Here is a 20,876-nt window from a genome sequence, read left to right on the forward strand (position 1 = left end):
ATTTGATCCCATTGCGATTTGTTAACATTGTTTATTCACGAAGACATGACAGAAATATTTCAAATCGAATCGTAAACGCTGGATCGTTGGCATTCATGATTTCTAAAGTTTTAATGTCTAAACTTTCATAGTGAATAATTAAATCGAGAATTGTGATTAATGGAAAGAACATATCCCAGTGGCACCGGTGCTGGTTGTTAAAATACCCCTTTGCTCCATTTTAATTGTCCATTCCGAGCATTCTCCACACAGAATCGACATTTATCCACAATTTAAACGTCGCTATTATTATTACTGTAATGTATACATAATTGTCTAATTCATAAATTCGAAGAACTGTGGAAGATTCTGCTCTGAGAATCAGTAGTATCACCTTTAAGGTTAAGCTCGATGTAAGTACAGCCCATTGCATTCTTTTCTATTCCGTAAAAGCCGAAGTTTTATTTAACAAAAAAAAAATTCTGAAGTGAAAACTCTAAATAACTGAATATAACTTCAATTTCAGGAGGAAATTTTCCAAGAAAATATGTTAGCAAAATTAAATTGTATCATGACTCCACTTTTTTTCACACGCACGGAAAAATTTCATAGAAAAAACTTGCGCATTCGCTAGAAAATTGTATTGGATTTTTACAGGAATTTCATTGAACAATTCTGTAGCTTTTCTGCGCATTATTGAAGAAGAAAATGTTCAACAAAGAATATTTTAGAGAAAAAATTCATGGATTTTGATCTTTTTATGCAAATTCGGGAAAATGCGTTTACGGCTCTGAATCTCGCCTCTGAAATTAGCATCTCGATTTCAAGAGGAACACAACCTCAGGTACAGGAAAATTTTCAATTTCAATAAAAACGTTATTTCGTTCTATTCAAATGAACATTATTTAATTCATTTGATTTGATGATTTAAATTGAATTGAATCGAATCGCGCTGAATATCCATGATTTTTTCAAATTTTCCTCACGCAATTTAAGGGATTCCGGAGGGAAAATCACGTGGAAAATAGTATTTCCAAATTTTTTTTTCTCAAAAAACGAGAAAGTTTCTTTTCCCGGGGTGAATCTCCCCTTAATTGACAATTTGATGATTGAAAATGGCTGAATCTATAGTGACAAATAGTGTGGTCTGTACCAAACTGTAAAAGATACTTGGATATCCTTAAATTCGGAGATATTCCTCAAAAACTCAGCTAAGAGCTAAGTCGACATAAACAATGTAACCACTTTGATACTGAATTATTCCTATGAATTGCTTTCGTATATGTAATTAGGAAAGTTCGGACTTGTAACGAAATTCTGTAAAAATCTCAAATTTGGTCCGATAAATAAATGTGGGTGCTTCAATATTTCTGAAGAAGACTTGAATTCTCCAAGAACTACATTTACGATATTAATTGAAGAACACAATATCACAAGGGGATTCCCAAAGAGTTTTAGATACAACAATTGAACTGAAAAGGACCCAAAAGTTAGTCCCTATGGATTTCCGGGAAAAAATCTAAATGACTTAATTTATTGCATATCGAGGAAAACTCAATAACTTATTCTCATAAGTTATTGAGTTTTCCTATCCCCATCTGTCGTTGATGCAGGCAACAAAAACTGTTCGAATGGAATGAAAAATGATTTGTTAATGAATTGTTTGAATCAAATAAGAAAGGCTTTCACGAAATTTCCATTTTGTAGAGTTGAATATTGCAGAAACCACTAGTACAGCTAGTTACAATTGTTTTCAATATCTGGGGACTAGCATAAACATTATGTATGAAAAACATGGGGGCAGTCTTAAGAAAAAGGTATTTTCTAGGGAAATACCTTAACTGATAGTTCAGGAGATATTAATAAATTGATAAAGATAAAAAAAGATTCCCCTTCCAGGTCATCCGCCATGAAGATTCAGTACTCCTCACCCGACGGAACCGTCAAGAAACAAGTCATAACTCGTGGCTCAATTACGAATAAACCAATGGAGGGATCGATATGTCACCTGCACATTGAGAACCTGGAAGTACTCCCCGCAGACTCCCTCGACTTATCCACCCAACACAGCGAAATTCTGTCATGCAAGCCAGATGTTGTTATCACAGTGGACGAAGTATTGTCAGAGATCGATAATAAGATTGAAAGAGCGATCAAATGGATGGGTGAACACGAGGTAGCTTTAATCACCATAAGTCTTCCATCTCCCAACGACTCAATAACAATAAAATTCAAAGCAACATTGACGAAACATATACCAACGAAACCTATCTGGCTGTGGACCCCAGAAGAAAAATACCAGACAGCTCTGAAGTACAAAAACATGGCAGTATCACTGGTTCGTGACAACAGACTGAAAGACGCCTTCTACAGGTTTAGTAAAGCCTGCAAAATCATCATCTCCATGGAGCCCATTGAACCTGATCTAGAGCTCTCAGAAGAGATGAACAAGAAAATACGAGAGTTGAGGACGAGCCTCTACAACAACATGGCAATGTGTCAGCTGAAATACAATAATTACGAACATGCGATTGAGTTGTGCACTAAAGTACTTCAGAGGGACGAAAATAACGTGAAAGCTCTTTATCGGAGGGGCTGTTCTTATGGGGGCACTAGGAATAACGAAAAGGCGATCGAGGACTTGCAGAGAGCTATCGAACTAGAGCCTAACAACACTGCTGTCAGGGAGAAGTTGAGGATTTATAGTGAAAAGTGGAGATTGGCGAAGATTGAGGCTGATGATATGGTTAAACGAATGTTTAGAACTTGAATAATTTGTTTGGGAGGTGTGCATATGGTTGGGAATTTAACACCGAAGACCTTGAAATTCTATCATCCAAGCCACACGTTATCACAGATAAAGCATTGTCAGAGATCGATAATAAAATTGAAAGAGCGATCAAGAGGATGGGTGAACACGAGGTAGCTTTAATCACCATAAGTCTTCCATCTCCCAACGACTCAATAACAATAAAATTCAAAGCAACATTGACGAAACACATACCAACGAAACCTATCTGGCTGTGGACCCCAGAAGAAAAATACCAGACAGCTCTGAAGTACAAAAACATGGCAGTATCACTGGTTCGTGACAACAGACTGAAAGACGCCTTCTACAGGTTTAGTAAAGCCTGCAAAATCATCATCTCCATGGAGCCCATTGAACCTGATCTAGAGCTCTCAGAAGAGATGAACAAGAAAATACGAGAGTTGAGGACGAGCCTCTACAACAACATGGCAATGTGTCAGCTGAAATACAATAATTACGAACATGCGATTGAGTTGTGCACTAAAGTACTTCAGAGGGACGAAAATAACGTGAAAGCTCTTTATCGGAGGGGCTGTTCTTATGGGGGCACTAGGAATAACGAAAAGGCGATCGAGGACTTGCAGAGAGCTATCGAACTAGAGCCTAACAACACTGCTGTCAGGGAGAAGTTGAGGATTTATAGTGAAAAGTGGAGATTGGCGAAGATTGAGGCTGATGATATGGTTAAACGAATGTTTAGAACTTGAATAATTTGTTTGGGAGGTGTGCATATGGTTGGGAATTTAACACCGAAGACCTTGAAATTCTATCATCCAAGCCACACGTTATCACAGATAAAGCATTGTCAGAGATCGATAATAAAATTGAAAGAGCGATCAAGAGGATGGGTGAACACGAGGTAGCTTTAATCACCATAAGTCTTCCATCTCCCAACGACTCAATAACAATAAAATTCAAAGCAACATTGACGAAACACATACCAACGAAACCTATCTGGCTGTGGACCCCAGAAGAAAAATACCAGACAGCTCTGAAGTACAAAAACATGGCAGTATCACTGGTTCGTGACAACAGACTGAAAGACGCCTTCTACAGGTTTAGTAAAGCCTGCAAAATCATCATCTCCATGGAGCCCATTGAACCTGATCTAGAGCTCTCAGAAGAGATGAACAAGAAAATACGAGAGTTGAGGACGAGCCTCTACAACAACATGGCAATGTGTCAGCTGAAATACAATAATTACGAACATGCGATTGAGTTGTGCACTAAAGTACTTCAGAGGGACGAAAATAACGTGAAAGCTCTTTATCGGAGGGGCTGTTCTTATGGGGGCACTAGGAATAACGAAAAGGCGATCGAGGACTTGCAGAGAGCTATCGAACTAGAGCCTAACAACACTGCTGTCAGGGAGAAGTTGAGGATTTATAGTGAAAAGTGGAGATTGGCGAAGATTGAGGCTGATGATATGGTTAAACGAATGTTTAGAACTTGAATAATTTGTTTGGGAGGTGTGCATATGGTTGGGAATTTAACACCGAAGACCTTGAAATTCTATCATCCAAGCCACACGTTATCACAGATAAAGCATTGTCAGAGATCGATAATAAAATTGAAAGAGCGATCAAGAGGATGGGTGAACACGAGGTAGCTTTAATCACCATAAGTCTTCCATCTCCCAACGACTCAATAACAATAAAATTCAAAGCAACATTGACGAAACACATACCAACGAAACCTATCTGGCTGTGGACCCCAGAAGAAAAATACCAGACAGCTCTGAAGTACAAAAACATGGCAGTATCACTGGTTCGTGACAACAGACTGAAAGACGCCTTCTACAGGTTTAGTAAAGCCTGCAAAATCATCATCTCCATGGAGCCCATTGAACCTGATCTAGAGCTCTCAGAAGAGATGAACAAGAAAATACGAGAGTTGAGGACGAGCCTCTACAACAACATGGCAATGTGTCAGCTGAAATACAATAATTACGAACATGCGATTGAGTTGTGCACTAAAGTACTTCAGAGGGACGAAAATAACGTGAAAGCTCTTTATCGGAGGGGCTGTTCTTATGGGGGCACTAGGAATAACGAAAAGGCGATCGAGGACTTGCAGAGAGCTATCGAACTAGAGCCTAACAACACTGCTGTCAGGGAGAAGTTGAGGATTTATAGTGAAAAGTGGAGATTGGCGAAGATTGAGGCTGATGATATGGTTAAACGAATGTTTAGAACTTGAATAATTTGTTTGGGAGGTGTGCATATGGTTGGGAATTTAACACCGAAGACCTTGAAATTCTATCATCCAAGCCACACGTTATCACAGATAAAGCATTGTCAGAGATCGATAATAAAATTGAAAGAGCGATCAAGAGGATGGGTGAACACGAGGTAGCTTTAATCACCATAAGTCTTCCATCTCCCAACGACTCAATAACAATAAAATTCAAAGCAACATTGACGAAACACATACCAACGAAACCTATCTGGCTGTGGACCCCAGAAGAAAAATACCAGACAGCTCTGAAGTACAAAAACATGGCAGTATCACTGGTTCGTGACAACAGACTGAAAGACGCCTTCTACAGGTTTAGTAAAGCCTGCAAAATCATCATCTCCATGGAGCCCATTGAACCTGATCTAGAGCTCTCAGAAGAGATGAACAAGAAAATACGAGAGTTGAGGACGAGCCTCTACAACAACATGGCAATGTGTCAGCTGAAATACAATAATTACGAACATGCGATTGAGTTGTGCACTAAAGTACTTCAGAGGGACGAAAATAACGTGAAAGCTCTTTATCGGAGGGGCTGTTCTTATGGGGGCACTAGGAATAACGAAAAGGCGATCGAGGACTTGCAGAGAGCTATCGAACTAGAGCCTAACAACACTGCTGTCAGGGAGAAGTTGAGGATTTATAGTGAAAAGTGGAGATTGGCGAAGATTGAGGCTGATGATATGGTTAAACGAATGTTTAGAACTTGAATAATTTGTTTGGGAGGTGTGCATATGGTTGGGAATTTAACACCGAAGACCTTGAAATTCTATCATCCAAGCCACACGTTATCACAGATAAAGCATTGTCAGAGATCGATAATAAAATTGAAAGAGCGATCAAGAGGATGGGTGAACACGAGGTAGCTTTAATCACCATAAGTCTTCCATCTCCCAACGACTCAATAACAATAAAATTCAAAGCAACATTGACGAAACACATACCAACGAAACCTATCTGGCTGTGGACCCCAGAAGAAAAATACCAGACAGCTCTGAAGTACAAAAACATGGCAGTATCACTGGTTCGTGACAACAGACTGAAAGACGCCTTCTACAGGTTTAGTAAAGCCTGCAAAATCATCATCTCCATGGAGCCCATTGAACCTGATCTAGAGCTCTCAGAAGAGATGAACAAGAAAATACGAGAGTTGAGGACGAGCCTCTACAACAACATGGCAATGTGTCAGCTGAAATACAATAATTACGAACATGCGATTGAGTTGTGCACTAAAGTACTTCAGAGGGACGAAAATAACGTGAAAGCTCTTTATCGGAGGGGCTGTTCTTATGGGGGCACTAGGAATAACGAAAAGGCGATCGAGGACTTGCAGAGAGCTATCGAACTAGAGCCTAACAACACTGCTGTCAGGGAGAAGTTGAGGATTTATAGTGAAAAGTGGAGATTGGCGAAGATTGAGGCTGATGATATGGTTAAACGAATGTTTAGAACTTGAATAATTTGTTTGGGAGGTGTGCATATGGTTGGGAATTTAACACCGAAGACCTTGAAATTCTATCATCCAAGCCACACGTTATCACAGATAAAGCATTGTCAGAGATCGATAATAAAATTGAAAGAGCGATCAAGAGGATGGGTGAACACGAGGTAGCTTTAATCACCATAAGTCTTCCATCTCCCAACGACTCAATAACAATAAAATTCAAAGCAACATTGACGAAACACATACCAACGAAACCTATCTGGCTGTGGACCCCAGAAGAAAAATACCAGACAGCTCTGAAGTACAAAAACATGGCAGTATCACTGGTTCGTGACAACAGACTGAAAGACGCCTTCTACAGGTTTAGTAAAGCCTGCAAAATCATCATCTCCATGGAGCCCATTGAACCTGATCTAGAGCTCTCAGAAGAGATGAACAAGAAAATACGAGAGTTGAGGACGAGCCTCTACAACAACATGGCAATGTGTCAGCTGAAATACAATAATTACGAACATGCGATTGAGTTGTGCACTAAAGTACTTCAGAGGGACGAAAATAACGTGAAAGCTCTTTATCGGAGGGGCTGTTCTTATGGGGGCACTAGGAATAACGAAAAGGCGATCGAGGACTTGCAGAGAGCTATCGAACTAGAACCTAACAACACTGCTGTCAGGGAGAAGTTGAGGATTTATAGTGAAAAGTGGAGATTGGCGAAGATTGAGGCTGATGATATGGTTAAACGAATGTTTAGAACTTGAATAGTTTATTTGAGAGGATGGGGCAGTGTTCAGGACTTTCGGAATTTAATAGAATTCACGTAGTTTAGGAAAACTTCTTGGAAAGATTCGTCCCGTTTTCTCTGATTGAAAATGTAGACGTTTTATTGAGAATATAATTCAAAAAGGAAGTGCTGGGAGAAATCAGTAAATTCTCATGGAGAATTAGACTCTAGTAAATATTTCGGTGGTGAAAGGAGCCTACGAAATTTTCTCAAGTGGAATTATTCCAGCGATAGAAAAAAAATTTCAATATTCTTCATTATCTTCTTTCTTTATTAAAAATTCTGAGACGTGTCCGAGTCAAAGAATTAACATTTTTCATTTTTACTACGCATCCCTGTGAATGAATTTCATATGATTGGATAGATTAAAAATCACCTAATTTAGTAAACCTTTTGGAAAAATGTTTTTGCCTTTTTCTCTTGAAAATATAGAAACGAATTAAGATTGTAATAAAAAATTAAATAGTGCAGCGATAGAACTATTTGAGTCAATTGAATTTTTGCATACATTTTTTCGAAAAAAATTGGACACTTTTTTTTCTATTTCGAGAAAGATAAAAAATGAGCGAGTTATAAACGATTGAAAAAATCTGCATTATGACGTCACACATTACTTGAACTGTAAACAATTTTTCCATTTTTCATAATAAAAAAAAAGTATCAGATATTTCTTACTTCAGTCAAATAAATTCATGCAAAATTCCAATTGAAGCGGAAAAATTAGATTTTCAGAAACCCATATTTCCCCTAGATTCAGAGATATTCATTGAAGTCATTCTAAAGTTAACGTATCTCCGTACATAATTAAATTGTTATCACCTTCATTGTCATCCCTATGTAAATAAAACGCCATCGATGTTCAATAAATTCGTACAACTCAATTCATTAATATAAAAATACAGATTTATTGACTACCCATTTGCGACTTACACCACAGTTAAGATTTAAAACGTTTTACATATCTGCTTTTTTTCGAAATTATTTTTCATTTCTGCAACACGAAGAAAAATGATCAATATTGGATCTAGAACACCTGAATCCGGTAATAAATCCACTGAAAACCCCTAAACTTCGTTTTTGTTACCCTCGTGTTAATAGTTTTTACTATCCAACCGTATGCGATAAAATGAGCTTTAAACATTAAAAGTGAGCTGTTACATCATCCACTCAGAATGATCGTGAAAAAATTATCGTTACGAATAGAACATTGAACTTTAACACATCGATAAAACCATAATAAATCATATATTTAAGATCACATTCTACATTCTACCTGATGTTTCCTTTACAATTAAAGTCATCGACACATCAACGAATGCTAACACGAATGCGAAATAAACTTCAATTAATTGTGTGAAAGCTCTTTGAACCTTTCAACGGAAAGGAAGAAAGTACGAGATGAATAATATATTCCTCCATCAATAGAAAACAAACATTCTAAATAACGAAAAAAAACAACCAGATAACCAACAGTTGAATGGCACCCTGTGTTGATGCTGCATTTAAAAAATCAAAGAAAAATGATGCATTATTTTTCGTTATATGTATTACGTCCTAAAATCAATGGGAGAGTAGAGTTAACTCTTTTTTATTCCCCACATTTTACTATCAGAAAAAAAATCTTCGATTCTACAACTGAAAAGTCGAGGACCTCCTTAAATAATTGGCAAGATATCTTCCTCACCTCGATTATAGAGAAGTAAACAATAAAGTGAATTTCAACTCATTAAGATATTCGAAAGAAGTTGATTGTTCTGCTGTCAAGATGAACAATCAGTAATGTCTCATTATATTTAATTTTATCTTGCAACAGAATATAAACATGGCATGTAAAAAATGTTCCAATAAATTTACGGGACTTTTCAATGAGAAATAACTTAAAAATTCCTGAATGTAAATCTGGCACATTGTTAACATAATCATTAGAGTTACCTATGTACACAGTAACGCGATAAAACCCTCGTTTAGGTTTTTATGAAAATTCTGAAACAAGCGAACAATTCGTAGTAAATGCCGAAAAAATTTGTTCGTCTTTCGTTTTTTGAATTTCTAGAATTTTTCCAATTTTATCTCAATAAATTTTCAATTTTTCGGTGAGACTTTTTATTCCTATAACAATCTTAGTTAATGATGAGATAAATATTAATTTTCATCTTCTGATGCTTTTTTTCATCAATTTTTCTTTTGTTCAACAAATCTAACGCACTGATTCGTAATCAGGAAATACTGTACATAAATTCACAATAATATCTCCAATAAGAGGTTTAGTTACATTGTTCATATTTTAGCATTTGTTTTTTTATATAAAAAAGATCGCAACAATTTTCTTACATTTTTCCTTCCTCGAGCGACATGAAAATTTCGTTCAGTGTCCCGTAGATCATGCGATAATGTATGAATCAGAATTTGATGGATTTGAAGAAAATATATATTGAAAGTCGAATGTAATGAGGGATGGAGATTATTTTGTTTTTCGATTTACGATACTTTCGTCTTGCCATTTAGTGCAGTTGCATTCAATGTCGTATTTGTCGCTATTTCCGCCGCCTGGGCAACAGCTACAGATACTGATTTTTCGACGAACTGCTGATAAACCGGTTTCATGAGCTGAAAAGATATAAAATAGAATAGAATTATATTTTTTGTACGAGTAAAATAACAAAAATCAAGCACTTTGTTGAGAATCTATTGGAATTTAAGATGTGATTTTTTCTTTTTGATAATTGACCAGTGTTTCTGATGTTATATGAAATGGAAATTCGAATTTCCATGCCATTTTCTCGAATATAACTATTTTTTTATAGATAAAATAGACTTAAATACAAAATGTTGAATATTTAAAAATTTTTTGAAAATATTTTGTGCATTAAAAGAGAGTAGATTTATTGAAATTAAGAGAAAGGGCATTCACCGGAAATATTGGAGAAACATTACCTTCAACTTGTAATTGAAACTGTAATTTTTCAATAGAAATTTTTTGAAACTCACGATTTTATTATTTTGAAATGATTTTCAAACGTTGTTACTGTTATATCAATTTCAAATTTCAATTTTCGTGGAGTTTGTTCGAATTCAACTCAGTTTTTGGTGATAAAATCGATTGAAATGCGATATCACCTGATCACTATTGAATTTTTAAGTATTTTTTATAAATATTTTGTGCAATAAAAAAGATCACATGAACTGAATTTTAAAAAATTGTATCAATCCATCTAGAATATTGAAGAAACTTTACCTTCAAAGTATAATTGAAAATGCAATTTTTTGTATGACAAGATTACTTCATTATTAATTTAAAAATCAACTACATTATTAGAAATTGATTAGAACTTATGCCCCTCAATTTTTCCAAATAATTTACAAGCGTTTCTACTGTACTATTAAATTGGAATTTCATTTTTCGTGGATTTTTCTCGAATTCAATTGATTCTTTGATGATAAAATCCACTGAATTTCGTAAATAAATAAATATTCTGTACAATGAAACAGCAAATGAATTGAAATCACGAAAAAGGGCGTCAATTCACCTGAAATATCTTAAAAACTTTACCTTTAACGTGCCTTGATTCCGTAAAGCACTCTGGTTGGTCGTGGGATTAGAATAAAAAATTAAAACCACTTCAAGAGGACAAAAATCATAATCAAACAAACAAGAACTTAATAACTAAACAGTGTGATAAAATCATTCGAAACACGGGTAATAACTCGAACCGTAACATAAATGATGAATATATAAAGTGAGAGTGAAGCGTGGGATCAGATGTAACCATGTTTATGAAAGTGTGTGTAAACAATAGTGGTTGTTGGTAATGCTGCAAGGGTGAGTAGGGAGAGAAGTACGTAACGTAATTTATGTAGGAGATGAGCGCATTGCCAGGCCTGTTGAAAAAAGAAATAGAGAAAATAATATTACTGGATTCTCAATTCAGGATATTCTGTATTACTTATTGACTAATAGTAAGAATGTTTATCCAACATTGTGAGTACTCAGAAAAAATGAGGTTCTGTTTACTGACAGACAGTAATTTTTTTCATGTTGATAAAAATAATAGCCCACCAATCCAATTGACCATGTGCAAGCAAACAGGGGGCTACGCCCCCTGCCCGCTTCACTCGCCAACCTCCATATGACCTTCATGACCTTATTCTGACCCTTGTGACCCTTAATCGGGCCTTCGTAACCGTCATTATACCCCTCGTGACCCTTAATTTTGAATTCATAATTTCGAGCACCAAATTGTCATCACCAAAAGTCGATCTGCGTTGTTACAATATAGAGAGATATTGAAACCCTTATTTTGACCCTTGTGATCCTCATTTGGATCCTTAATCTGACCCTCATTATAACCCTCGTGAGCCTTATTTTGACCCTGATGACCCTTTGTTTCTGATCCTTGTGACCCTTCACCTGACCCTTGTGACGCTTATTTAAGCCCTTAATTTGACCCTTGTTACCCCTATTTGGACCTTTAATCTGACTCTTGTGACCCTTAATTTGACCCATTTAACTCTTAATCTGACCCTTGTGGGCCTTATTTCGACCCTCGTAGCCCTTATTCTGACCCTCGTGCCCCTTGATTTGACCCATGGGACCCATATTTCGACCCTCATGGACCTTATTCTGACTCTTGTGGCACTTATTCTGGCCCTCATGATCCTTGTGACCCTTAATTTATGAGTCTTAATTTCGAGTACCAAATTTTTATCATCAGAAGTCGATTTGGAATTTCGTAACATGGAGACATGAAATGAAATGACAAATTTTAAATGCCTTTTATTATTCCCGAATTTTCCGTTAGCCATTGGATTTAAGATATTTCTTTGCACGTTCTCCTCCATTATTATTTCTATTTTCAAAATCTTCTGCCGGATAAAATATCAATTAAAAATGCAAAATTTGTTCTTTACATTTTGTCAAACCTGTTGCAACGAATTTTTTTTGAACATAAAGAAATTAAGCTCAGAACATGGATGAACATCCTTATTTTTAATTGTTGTGAATATGTTACAATGATTAGTAAATGACTCGTATCTGATCCCTCAGCATGCAAGAATTTTAAAATGATTAAGAAATAAAATCTACTCACGTTTTCCCACATAGCACTGGCTAGATCGTCGATTTGTGTACCAATTTCCCTAAACTCTCCACTATATCTGAAAATTAATTGAAAAAGGGATTACAATCAACTCTGAATAATTCTACAACTTCGAGAAAAGAGAATTTAAGTTTAAAATGTATGCATTTCGTTATAAATCTGAATGGAATTTGAATCAATCGCTCAGAATGAAGAGCACAAATTTCCTTTTACTTTACTTTCCTTGCAACAGTTAAACATTCCTTCGTAAGCTTTCTTGATGACAAAGGACAACGAACCTTATGTAAGCCCACAGGACGAGCGTGAGGAGACTACTGCCCATGATGAGATTACAAATATTTGCGAGTGTGTAAAGTCCAACTAATCCAAATACACCGGAGAGTATATACGTCGTAACAGCAATAGCAAAGAATACTGCTGGTGTTCTTGCTGCTTTGAATATATTTTTGCTCTCGTTGTGGGCTTTGAATTGCAGGAAAGACTCATCCATATCCTAAAATAGAATAATTCGGTAATTGGCTGTCCTATTTTTGATAATAAATTAGCAATTTGCTTTCCAATAGACATTTTGCAAATCATTTTCTCATGGAGTATCGTTTCATATTTTGTAGTTAATAATTTAATTACGTTTTTTCATTAATCAGTCGTGGTAGAGTACATCTGCTACAGAAAATGGTATTAAAAAACTTTTTTTGTGCATAATTGAATGACTTTGAATCGTAATATTTGAATATATCGTTGACAAACAGATTTTAAAGAAATTGAATTTTTGAAAATCATTGTATAAATTGAAATAATAAATACTGCTATTGCTTTGAGCTTCGAACTTAGTCAAAGGGACATTCAAACAATTTTTCAAGCCATCATTGAATGGGTTTAAAACCTTGTTTTCCGAATAATGGTAGGACAACCGATTTTTTCTTAATGTTGAAAAATGAATATCTTAATTGAGTTGTAATTAATGTCCAAATTTGAGGAAGAAAATGATAAAGGATATGAAAGTGCTTTGGTTATTTTTTTTTGCAGTGAAATGTTTTTCTACTCTTGCAGTCGAACATCAGAGCATTTTTTTGAGCCCCATTTGACCGCAAATTTTCGGACATTTTACAAAGATTTCATTTAAAATTTGCAGGTCTGAATTTGAATCTCGATATTGAACCGTTAGAAAACATTTTAAAAATCTGGGAAAAATTAGTTTACTCGTGAAGGAAGATTGATGAAATAATTTGAAAATTACAATTTTTGCAAATTACGAGCATTTTCGATAAATGATTTATGAACAATTAATTATCCACCATAAAAATCATTTGTTCGAAATTGTAACAAATTTGTTCCTAAAAGAATGAGATTTTCAAAAGTTTAAATACTTTCAATTATTTATATGTAAACAACGAATGTTCAAAAATGTAATTTAAATAACGCTGAATATTCATGATTTTTTCCAAATTTGCTCACGCAATTTAATTGCCAAATTTAATGATTGAAAATGGTTGAATCTATAGGGTAGCTCGTACCAAGCTGTAAAAGCTCACTCTTCATTCTTCCGCTCACTCTTCATTCTCATCCATGCAAACACACCCAGGAAATAATCGGCAATGTCAAACTACTCGATTCAAAACCATCATTATAATAATTTTTAAAAAATCATCAGTACCTTCATGAGTTTTTCCATGTACGTCTGACTGAACTCATCCCCTCCCATTTTCCTCTTATTAACAAACTGATGTAGTGCCTTATCGACGCATCTCTGATGCTCCGACTCCAAGTGTGCAGTCGCCAAAAACGGCTTGGTACCACCACAAACGCACTCCATCATTTGCAAATACAGATCTTTAGCATCAGCAACAGCTGAGAGATTATTAGCCTCGGCAGTGGCGACGAGCATGCTCTTGGGCTCTGGCAATTCGTCCCCCTTATAAATTCTGATATAACTCTTGAAGTATTCCAGAAGTTCTCTAGCCCTCACCGTCTGTCCATTAATTTTCTTGGTGACCAAATTCTCAGGTGCCAAAAGAGTGGGGATGAGTACCCTCAACTGTTGTTTGAAATCAGATTCAATTTCCGCTAGTCTGCCATCGAATTTCGGATTCGTAGCGATTTTGAGACCTGGATGGGGCATCAAGAAGCAGGAGATATCAGAGAAGCAGGATTTAATGTGTTTCCTCAGGCTCTGGAGCTCTGGATGCTGTCGATCAGAGATCTCCAGGCGTCTCTGGAGGATCTTCTGACCACCGTCAGCACCATAATTTGCCTCGTACGGATAACTCCAGTCCCTCACCAAGAACTGTAGCCTCTGAAAGGGTGTGCTCCCTGATCTCTCCAGTGCCAATCTACCGTACTCGGTGAACAACTGCAGATGCTGCAAGTCGTCCTCCTGAATGTTCTGGGACAGATTGAATATTTGTACCGATGACAGCATTGTACTAAGAGCAAACACAGTTGCACAGTCTCTGACAGTTGATTGACTGTCGAATGCACCCTGTGTGTCCATCAAGATGACAGCAACTTTTTCGCCATTCTGGAGAGTTCCTGGGAATACTTTTGACCACATCAGAATGCCTGTTGTGTCTCTTTCAGAACCCCCACGCCACGAGAAACCACTCAAGGGCTCTTCGTCGCTGCCTAGCCATGAATCATCATCGATCTTGTGGAGGTACTAGAGCATAAAAATGGATTCAATGAAAGTATTTGAATAGTTCGTTTTAGTTTTTGTTGTTGCGTTTGATGATTAAATGTTTCAGTGAATGAGCTATTGTTCATTAAAAAAATTATGGGCAATATTTTGAGTCAAAAATGAGAACTCGAACATGGCGCATATCTCCAATGAATGAAGTAAGGGGATTTTCATGATGACAATCGTGTTGCGCTGAATTTTCATGAAGCCTGCTTAATAAACAGGAGAATTGAATACTATTCTATGGAACATGAATAAACAAATCATAATAGTCCAAATCATTTAGGTCAGAGGAAAATAGAATAATTCTACTTTCTTAATCTTGCGTTTACTAACGTTTTCTTCGAACAAATTTGATTAGAATTAGTAGCTGGAATTATGAGATTATCTCACATTTTCAACGTTAAGGATAAGAGAATTTGAATGCAATCTAGTGAAAATGATGATCGATTTCTTCCCTTTGAACAAATAATAATTTTATTTTTTATTTTGTTTTTCTTCTCGTATACCCTTTCGGGTCTTTACGATTTGTTCCCTTTCCACCCCCAACCCCCTGTACCACCGAAGGACAAGGGATAACCTCATTTGAGGGAAAAACCTACCCAGGTACAGTCGTCGCTTGCGAAACTCCCGCTCGACAATGAAACCGTGAAATTTAGAGTGTCACAAATTTTGGCCCCCCTAGCCGGGAATCGAACCCTGGTCTCCCTCATGCCAATCCCACACTCTAACCACACAGCCACCGCCGTCGGTACAAATAATATTAATATCTTCTGGAAAAGGCCTAGAGCCATACATCGAAATGAAATTATTATTATTATTGATAATATCCAAATTCAAAATTTCTGATATGAATAAAAAGAAGCTGTGACTCAATATTCCAAATTGAGTTTTAATTTATGATTTTGTGCTGAAAACATGAGATGACAATACTCTAAGCACGGAATAATATTGATGAGGTGAATAACAGATTAATTTAATTACCGTGTGAACTAATTGAAAATTGATATCAATGTGGGCTCGCATTTTTAGCATTTTTTTAGTATCAACAAACACTGAATTTCAGAAATTCATACTCTAGTGTGTTCTAAAAGGAATTGATTGTAATTATGATTTAAAACTCATTAAAGTGGTTCGTGTGAAAAATCAAAATAATGAAAAAAAATGGTAAAATTCGTGGGAGAAATGTCTGAGTATGCTGCATCATTGAAAATTTTTGCACATTTTTTTCAGATCTCAGTCTCAAGAAAAAAAATAATGAAATTTGATTACCCCACTCTCATTTAGGGAAATTTCCATGGCAGTCAAAAAAATAATGACCTATTAGGGAAAAACGAGTGGGTGATAAATCAAATCTTTCTTGAGAACACGTATAAGTTTCAGATTTTTTTCAGCTTTCATAAGAAAGTTATTTGAACAAATGATTCGGAAAATTATGAGTTTCGGGGCAATTACGCCTTCAAGCGCAGGCGCGTGATTCGAATGTCAGTGAGCATCATGAGAAAGGTATGGGTTGGACCATGGAACTGAGAGAGAGAAAACACTCGACAGGATAACCAACTCAAGACACATTTTGATATTATTTCAATAATTAGAAAAACATCCAATAAAAATGATTTGACACCAGTAGGTGATGTGAAAAAAATCAATCAATCTTATAAATAAAATCAATATTGAAAAAATTTTCAAATACACACTTAAATAGTTACTTGAAAATTAAAAAATTTCGTGCTCAGTGATTGAATCAGGGCTCGAGAACAATAAGACTCCCCGTCCGTTTCACCCCCCCCCCTTGTAGCGCCGCGCTACACCCACACTCACGTGTCAATACACGGACACAACAACGCGTGCCGTTGAGACGACTGGACATCAGTGACATCATCGCTCTCTGTCACTCAACCGTCTAATGTATACTTCTCACTCGCGCCTATTGTATTCGTATCCGAATTCTCGCCTTTTGCGAATATTATATTCAGTCCGGCACTGACCGCCGAATACTCAGGAGTGAACACCTACTCCTTACATTATCTATCTTCACCTTTTGTATGTAGTCTACGTCTTGTAAATATACTGTGATTGTTTTATAACTATCGCATTTGTTAGTGAATCGTTACATCCCTCAACAACCTCGATTCCTACACCCTCTCCCTTCCGGTGATCAACACATGAAACACCTTAACTGAGCATAGGAATTAGGATATGAGCAAATCAAATAATTTATTGTAATATGAAAATCTAGCAGCTGATAAATTGGGACATATGATTCTCATCAATCGTATTGCATTTTGCGATGAGAAGGATTATAAACTATCAATTGAAAAAAGAAATATCGTATCTGACAGAAAAAAGAGCGTAATGAAAAGGTATCAACACCGCGCTAGTTGGAAGAAATAATTGTTCATTATGACAGTGAGTGCTCACCTTGCTGTTCATATAACGCAGGAAAAAATCCAGAAGAAAACTCTTGCCTTTCCTGAAGGCACCGGCCACTGAGACAACGACGACACTGCGATCTTTGATGTCATCCTGGAGGAGAATTTCAGTGAGTGCTTCCTCGTCCAGCTCGAATGTATGATCTGGATGGGCTAGGATGACTTGGATGGGTCTCCCAGCGTCCACTAACTTCTCGGACTTTTCGGCCTTCTCAGTGGCCACATCCATCGAGGACAATCTTTCGATTCTCTCTTTGAATCCAGGATGATCTGAATAAAATTAATTTGTAGCTTTGATTTTTTTGAAATTTATGACATTCCGAGAATATTCTACATTTATTCGAAAGTATTAGTTAATTGTGAGTCATTTGGAGATGATTTTTTATGCATTTTTTTATATTTTTTCTTTCATTATATTCTTTCTTCATAATTTTTTTCATCATTATAAACAAAACGTCGATTGATTTGTATTTTCTCATATGAAAATTTTTCTGTCCAAACGCTAAGCAAGTTCAGAAGAGATATATATTCTCAAAGGTGAATGATAGGTTTAGGGCAATATTTCTCCCGTTAAGAATGTCTAAAATTAAATTGACTAAATAAATCATTCATGTTACAAATTATTTTTCTCATCAAATTAGAAGTGTTATGGCGTACTTTTCCGGTCTCAAAAACAATAATTAAAGAAAATGTTCATAAATAATGGGGGACTTGTGACTGCAGTGGTCCCAGTCGAATTTTGATCGGGCAACGTCGCACGCTTGGGCTAGTAGTGGGGTTGTAACAGTGAGATGAATGTTTGTGTGTGTCATACGTGTCCATATGCTTCCAGCACTGAATTATCGTCACGGACTTTACCGAACTCGATCAGCTGTTGTGTGGTGTTGTCGCGTTGCTCGACTCGTAATGGCGGTCAAATTTTTTTTAGAAGAATTCGAAAATCAATCGAAGATATCACGCCTATATGGCCCGGTCCCCTACTTGTTCTCGCCGGCAATAGATTCTCCATAGTCTAAAGTAAATGGCTTGTGGTTTTTTTTCAATATCTTGAGTGTCTAACCCATGCAACATCTCGATCAAAGTTCACACCGTCACGTTTCTTTCCTAAGCGTAATGTTACAAGAAGTGATTTTCAGAAATTAACTTCTCACTAGGATGCCCCGATGGAAGGATTAAGATTATTACTATCGTGTGGCTCAAATGTGAACCTGGCATATGAAACAATATCAAAATTATGGTGAATAATGTGGCTTCTTGCTAAACACCCTTAAAGATGAAAAACGCTTAGCCTTTATGAATTCGAAATCAATCATTGAAAATCTGTTAATTTTTTACATTACTCATTAAATAAAAAGGATTTGGATTGAAAATTGAATTTTAATATCAAAGTCATGCTCCACATTGACCATTATTTCTAGTAAGAAACTTTTGGATAATTTTTGTTCCAAATACAGCCCGCATACCTGAATGATTAAAGTTTCAAAATTAAACAAAAGTCTTTGCTTCTTCGTGAGAACGCGAAAAATTCGCGATCTTTTACGCTTACGCTCTAGAATCTCCCTGAATAATGAAGAAAGGTATAAACGAAGAAAAAGGGATAAAACTGAAGAAAAAGAAAATCACTCTAATAGGAGTACTAAATGCCGAGCAAGTTCGAAGGATGTCCAATTACGGTACGCGACTTTTCTAGGTAATAAAGCGCCCGTGTATCCAATCTGGCTCTCACATTGGAACGAATGCCTGGGCTACGATGAAGGTAAAACTCCATTTTTTTTTAGGTGGAGTTATACGCTTTTAGCGATTACGTTATTGCCAACGCGAGGGACCAATTGCACCGGATAACAGAGGATGTACCTCTGTCACTCGATCTTTCCTCTTTTTCCAGATGAACGCGAAGTGGGTGGGTACAGTCATAATTACTACGTCATCTCAGCATCAGAGATCGCGTAAAGATAATTGCGTCACTGCAGCACTTGCGATCTTACTTTATGGAGGGATGTAACGGCTGACTCGAACTGATTTAATTTTTATTCGAATGGACGTATCACGGGGAAAACAGGTAAATCTTGATAATTGCTGCTGTTGAACTGTGATGAAAGTGATTTTTATCGCGAATGTTTTTATTACAAAATAGTATATTTCATCACCCTGTGACGAAAAGTGAACTTTTCGGCACGCTTCGCGTGCCTAAAAGTCCAATTTCCGCCACATTGTGATGAAAAATATTGTTCGTAACTCGTGAAAAAATGTTTTTTAGCTCGTGGGATTATATCACTCGCCTTCGGCTTGTGATATAAACCTCCCACTCGCCACACTTTTTTGCACTCGTTACGAAATATACTATTCCACGAGTTACGAACAATATTTTTCATCACAATGAAAATTCACTTTTCGTCACAGCGTGATGAAAAAACTATTAAACGAATTAATTCAATTTTACTTGGTTTGAGAAATAGCTTTCTTGTCATCAAGAAATTCTCCTCGTCTTTAGGACAAGTGCAAAATTATTTGACGAAAGTTTTTATTTTCTTAGTGCAAGATATTTTACTCTTGAAAATTTTCAAATCAGAAGTTTCTTGATACAAGTAGACGTATTTCTCAAAAACCTTTGTTTTTGTCAGTGTAGGAAAAGTGATTTCAAAAGCACCGATTTCGTTTCAGTGCTGCACTGATGATTGATTCCTCATCATCGCCTTTTCAATACTTTCATCAATTAACACTCCATTGGTCACGCGGTTAGCACCGAGCCGCACAGCAATGATCGACATGATGATAAATTTGAAATATCTAGGAAACTTTTTTTTTGTTTTGTTTTTATTATATATTATTCCTCTCGCGTGCTACTAAAAAGGTTATGAGAAAAATTTTGCTATCTCCTTTAGATTACGAGATTTTCATCGAAAACTGGCCAATAGCGAAAATCGACATGAACCGTTTGGCCACTTCGCTACTAAATTCATCCCACAAATTCATCCCACGGCAGTTTTATCCCATTTTTTTATTATTACTGTTTGAATGAAGAATATGCTTGGGTGAAGCGTGTGACTTATCGAATTAATTTTCAAGTTTTATATTGATTTTGTAAATTGATGCTGTGGTCTATCTGGCGAATGTTAGTTGAGATGGATAAGAATGATTTGACCATTTTTTTGCAATGTTTCCTGTTAATCCGCTGATCAGTTGGATAAACAATATTATTAATACTATTATTATTATTATTAATACTAGGAGGGAATTGTGAAGTATCTGATTGATTGTGATGTTGTGTTTAGTGCCTTTTTCTGTGAAAATAAAGTTAATATTTTTCTCTCCCTGAATTATTGTTGTGACCGTGAAAAATTCCATTGGAATTTGATGTTTGGGATGAAATTGTGGTGGGATTGATTTGTTTTTGGGGTGAATTGGTTTGGGATGAGTAGTTCGGGA

At 36.3% G+C, this 20,876-nt stretch overlaps 8 protein-coding genes across 13 annotated transcripts in view; 7 read left to right on the top strand and 1 right to left on the bottom strand.

The window, feature by feature from the left end:
- On the top strand, nt 1-2,828 carry LOC107038792 (peptidyl-prolyl cis-trans isomerase FKBP62). Its single transcript, XM_015258071.1, has 2 exons — nt 1-392; nt 1,879-2,828. Coding segments are annotated over exons 1-2 (873 nt in total). The 5' UTR covers nt 1-390; the 3' UTR covers nt 2,750-2,828.
- Nucleotides 2,752-3,574, top strand: LOC107038723 (70 kDa peptidyl-prolyl isomerase-like; the record flags this gene model as incomplete). Its single annotated transcript, XM_015257978.1, has 1 exon — nt 2,752-3,574. A coding segment is annotated over one exon (744 nt), but the record flags the coding sequence as incomplete, so codon positions are not given.
- LOC107038725 (70 kDa peptidyl-prolyl isomerase-like) lies at nt 3,498-4,320 on the top strand (the record flags this gene model as incomplete). Its single annotated transcript, XM_015257979.1, has 1 exon — nt 3,498-4,320. A coding segment is annotated over one exon (744 nt), but the record flags the coding sequence as incomplete, so codon positions are not given.
- LOC107038726 (70 kDa peptidyl-prolyl isomerase-like) lies at nt 4,244-5,066 on the top strand (the record flags this gene model as incomplete). Its single annotated transcript, XM_015257980.1, has 1 exon — nt 4,244-5,066. A coding segment is annotated over one exon (744 nt), but the record flags the coding sequence as incomplete, so codon positions are not given.
- LOC107038727 (70 kDa peptidyl-prolyl isomerase-like) lies at nt 4,990-5,812 on the top strand (the record flags this gene model as incomplete). Its single annotated transcript, XM_015257981.1, has 1 exon — nt 4,990-5,812. A coding segment is annotated over one exon (744 nt), but the record flags the coding sequence as incomplete, so codon positions are not given.
- Nucleotides 5,736-6,558, top strand: LOC107038728 (70 kDa peptidyl-prolyl isomerase-like; the record flags this gene model as incomplete). Its single annotated transcript, XM_015257983.1, has 1 exon — nt 5,736-6,558. A coding segment is annotated over one exon (744 nt), but the record flags the coding sequence as incomplete, so codon positions are not given.
- Nucleotides 6,482-8,133, top strand: LOC107038729 (70 kDa peptidyl-prolyl isomerase-like; the record flags this gene model as incomplete). The annotated part of the gene is made up of 1 exon (XM_015257984.1): nt 6,482-8,133. A coding segment is annotated over one exon (744 nt), but the record flags the coding sequence as incomplete, so codon positions are not given.
- LOC107038791 (atlastin) overlaps nt 8,130-20,876 on the bottom strand; it is a 23,573-nt gene continuing 10,826 nt past the window's right edge. For 5 of the 6 annotated variants that reach the window (XM_015258069.1, XM_015258067.1, XM_015258070.1 and 2 more), the window contains 5 exons: nt 17,440-17,720; nt 13,999-15,000; nt 12,623-12,837; nt 12,336-12,402; nt 8,130-9,855 (listed from right to left, as the gene is read on the bottom strand). In XM_015258069.1, the coding sequence (XP_015113555.1) occupies nt 9,727-9,855; nt 12,336-12,402; nt 12,623-12,837; nt 13,999-15,000; nt 17,440-17,720 (1,694 nt within the window). In that variant the 3' untranslated portion in view covers nt 8,130-9,726. Of the gene's footprint in view, nt 9,856-10,798; nt 11,128-12,335; nt 12,403-12,622; nt 12,838-13,998; nt 15,001-17,439; nt 17,721-20,876 lie in introns of all 6 variants that reach the window. The other variant, XR_001460919.2, reaches the window with a different exon arrangement.

This window comes from Diachasma alloeum, unplaced genomic scaffold (genome assembly GCF_001412515.2).
Source record: "Diachasma alloeum isolate Michigan unplaced genomic scaffold, Dall2.0 Dall_scaffold_00288, whole genome shotgun sequence".
In the NCBI taxonomy this organism is placed as follows: Eukaryota; Metazoa; Arthropoda; class Insecta; order Hymenoptera; family Braconidae; genus Diachasma; species Diachasma alloeum.